This window comes from Myotis davidii, unplaced genomic scaffold (assembly GCF_000327345.1).
Source record: "Myotis davidii unplaced genomic scaffold, ASM32734v1 scaffold1204, whole genome shotgun sequence".
Lineage (NCBI taxonomy): Eukaryota > Metazoa > Chordata > Mammalia > Chiroptera > Vespertilionidae > Myotis > Myotis davidii.
Window position 1 is genome coordinate 302,476 of NW_006294755.1, and position 2,563 is coordinate 305,038.

The 2,563-nt window shown below is 58.0% G+C and overlaps 1 protein-coding gene across 2 annotated transcripts in view; it reads left to right on the top strand.

The window, feature by feature from the left end:
• The first annotated feature begins 983 nt into the window (after positions 1–983).
• Positions 984–2,563, top strand: part of ADGRE5 (adhesion G protein-coupled receptor E5) — an 8,593-nt gene continuing 7,013 nt past the window's right edge. For both annotated transcript variants that reach the window (XM_015567491.1, XM_015567492.1), the window contains exons 1-2: positions 984–1,198; positions 1,748–1,832. In XM_015567491.1, the coding sequence (XP_015422977.1) occupies positions 1,033–1,198; positions 1,748–1,832 (251 nt within the window). In that variant the 5' untranslated portion in view covers positions 984–1,032. The remainder of the gene's footprint in view (positions 1,199–1,747; positions 1,833–2,563) is intronic.

Genomic DNA, 2,563 nt, shown 5'->3' on the forward strand with positions numbered 1-2,563 from the left:
AGCTGCTTCCTGATACCCTGACCCCAATTCTCAGCCACTTGGCCTCCATCTATTCCCCCAAGCAAGCGTCCACCCTGACCCTCCCCCATAACTTCAGTTCTCAGTACGGTGGGCAGCTTGATGACCGGATCCAGATGGGTTACATGTCAGGGGTGGGCTGGGTGATGTCAACCTCTCCACCCAGCCCCAAGCTCTGAGAGTTGGGTGAAGGAAGAGGCTCCCACCTGGACCAGGTGACAAGAGGGGGTGTCATCGGGGACCATTGCCCCAGGCTCAGGTGCCTTGGAGGCCCAGACCATGGGGCTACAGAAGACAGAGCTCAGCCCCTCAAGGCAAGGCCCACAAGTCTGTGTCCCTGGTGGGAGCACAAGGAGCCAGATGACAGAAACACCTGCCACTCCTCACCCATCAGCTGCTGCTCCCCACTCCAGGCACCCAGCCCTTGCCCACCGCTGGCCAAGCTCACATGTGGATTGGCCCTGGCCTATCTGGCATCATTTTCACATTCTGGGCCCCGGCTTACAAGCCTTGTCTGCGAGGGGTCAGGCTCAGGGGAGGTTCTTGGTCCATCGCCATGGGCTGGAGTCTCAGAAGTCGTGTGGATGGGAGAGCGCTGTCTCACCAGAGTCACCATGATCCAAGGAGAGCTCAGCCCACAGCACCACCCGGGGGAGTCAGGACCAAGACCACCGAAACGAGCCTGCTCAGGGCCTGCAGCACTTCTCCCGCACTTGGTTCCAGGAAGGCCCTGATCTTTACCCAAGTCCTCAGGCTGGGACACAGGTGGCAGTGATGTCCCTGCCCTAGCTTGGAGCTGCCCGGAGAGGAGGTGGTGGTGGAGGGAGTCAGAGGGAGGACTTGGACCGCTTTTGGCCACATCTGGACAACAGAGCATCTAGACCACCATGCTTACACACAGGACACCTCCATGTGAATTAGAAGAGGCACCACTCACCTGGCAGGAGGCAATGGGACCTTCCAGATGCTTCTATGGCAGGAAATGTGGCTGACTCCCAGCCTTGAAGGCTGCCCATGGCTGCAGGCATCCATCACCCTCTCCTTCCCCTTGCAGACATGGACGAATGTCTGGACCCCAGAATCTGTAAAAGCCACAAGTGTGTCAACACCCACGGCAGCTACACCTGCACGTGCCCACCAGGATTTGAGCTCAACCCAGAGGACCCGAAGCTGTGCACAGGTAGAGGCCCCGGGAGGACGCTGTGAGGATGGACTGGATGGAGCTGGGGAAGGAGCCGACGCAGGCCCCGCAGCCCCAGGAGGCAGGAGAAGATTCTCAGGTTCCCTGCCAAGGCCCTGCCTAAGGATTCGCCTCCCTGAAAAGTCCTGCCACAGAGCAGGGTGGTGGCAGGGCCTTCTGGGCCTGGGGTTTCCTTGTGGAGCTCCTGTGAGCACCCCCAACCCTTCCCTTTCCTCATCTGTCACATGCAGCAGGGGGAGGTGTGACTTCTGGTTCCCAGAAGGGAACAGGGCCAGGGCCCAGGAGGGTGTAAGCAGGAGTCCTTGGTCAAGAAACCTAGCCCCTGTGACTCAGTTTCCCTCCTGGATTTGCCACCTATAAACTGGAGACTATGGTCCCTGTCGTGTCCATCTTGTCAGTAGGCCACTGTAATGTGCTTTGAGGGTGAAGTTGAAGATCACCAGGTGGTGGCATGTGTACTGATAGAGGGATCCTCAGGCAATGAGAAGTGGGTGCGGGGAGGGCCTGACGCTCTGGCTTTGTCCTCAGATGTGAATGAATGTACCTCAGGGCAAAAACCCTGCCACAAAACCACCCACTGCCTCAACAATGTGGACAGCTATGAGTGCCGCTGCTGCCCTCGCTGGCGATTTTCAGAGAGGAAGGGAGGCGAGAGAGATAGAAGCATCAATGATGAGAGAGAATCCTGGATTGGCTGCCTCCTGCACACCCCCTACTGGGGATCGAGTCCACAACCCGAGCATGTGCCCTTGACCGGAATTGAACCTGGGACCCTTCAGTCCGCAGAACGACGTTCTATCCACTGAACCAAACCGGCCAGGGCTCGGATTCTGTTCTAATAAGGGCAAGAGTGCAGCTCTGGGCGCATCGGTGCTACAGCCCACAGCCTCAGCGCATGGTAGCTATCAGTGCGGCAGCTTCCCTGGTTAGAAGTCCCCCAGTCCATCCTGCCCTACAGGTGGGGGCACAGCTTTGGGATGACACTGGCACACACACAGTCCTGCCCTGTCCGCCTTGCAGGGGCGCTCTGAGCTTATGATGCTTTTACAGTGGAAAATGTCACCACAAGTTTGTATCCTGTCAGTCTAGGTAGCTATTAAGCGGGGCATAGTGGGGTGTCCTCGGGGTGAACTGCTAAGGGATTTGAGAGAAGGGGCAGGAAGGATGCGAGCAAGGAGTAGAGGGAGGGCCTGACGCTCTGGCTTTGTCCTCAGATGTGAATGAATGTACCTCGGGAAAACATTCCTGCCACAAATCCACCCAATGCCACAACACCAAGGGCAGCTATGAGTGCCGCTGCAGGTCTGGCTGGAAGCCGGTTCCTGGGTCACCCAATGGCCCAAA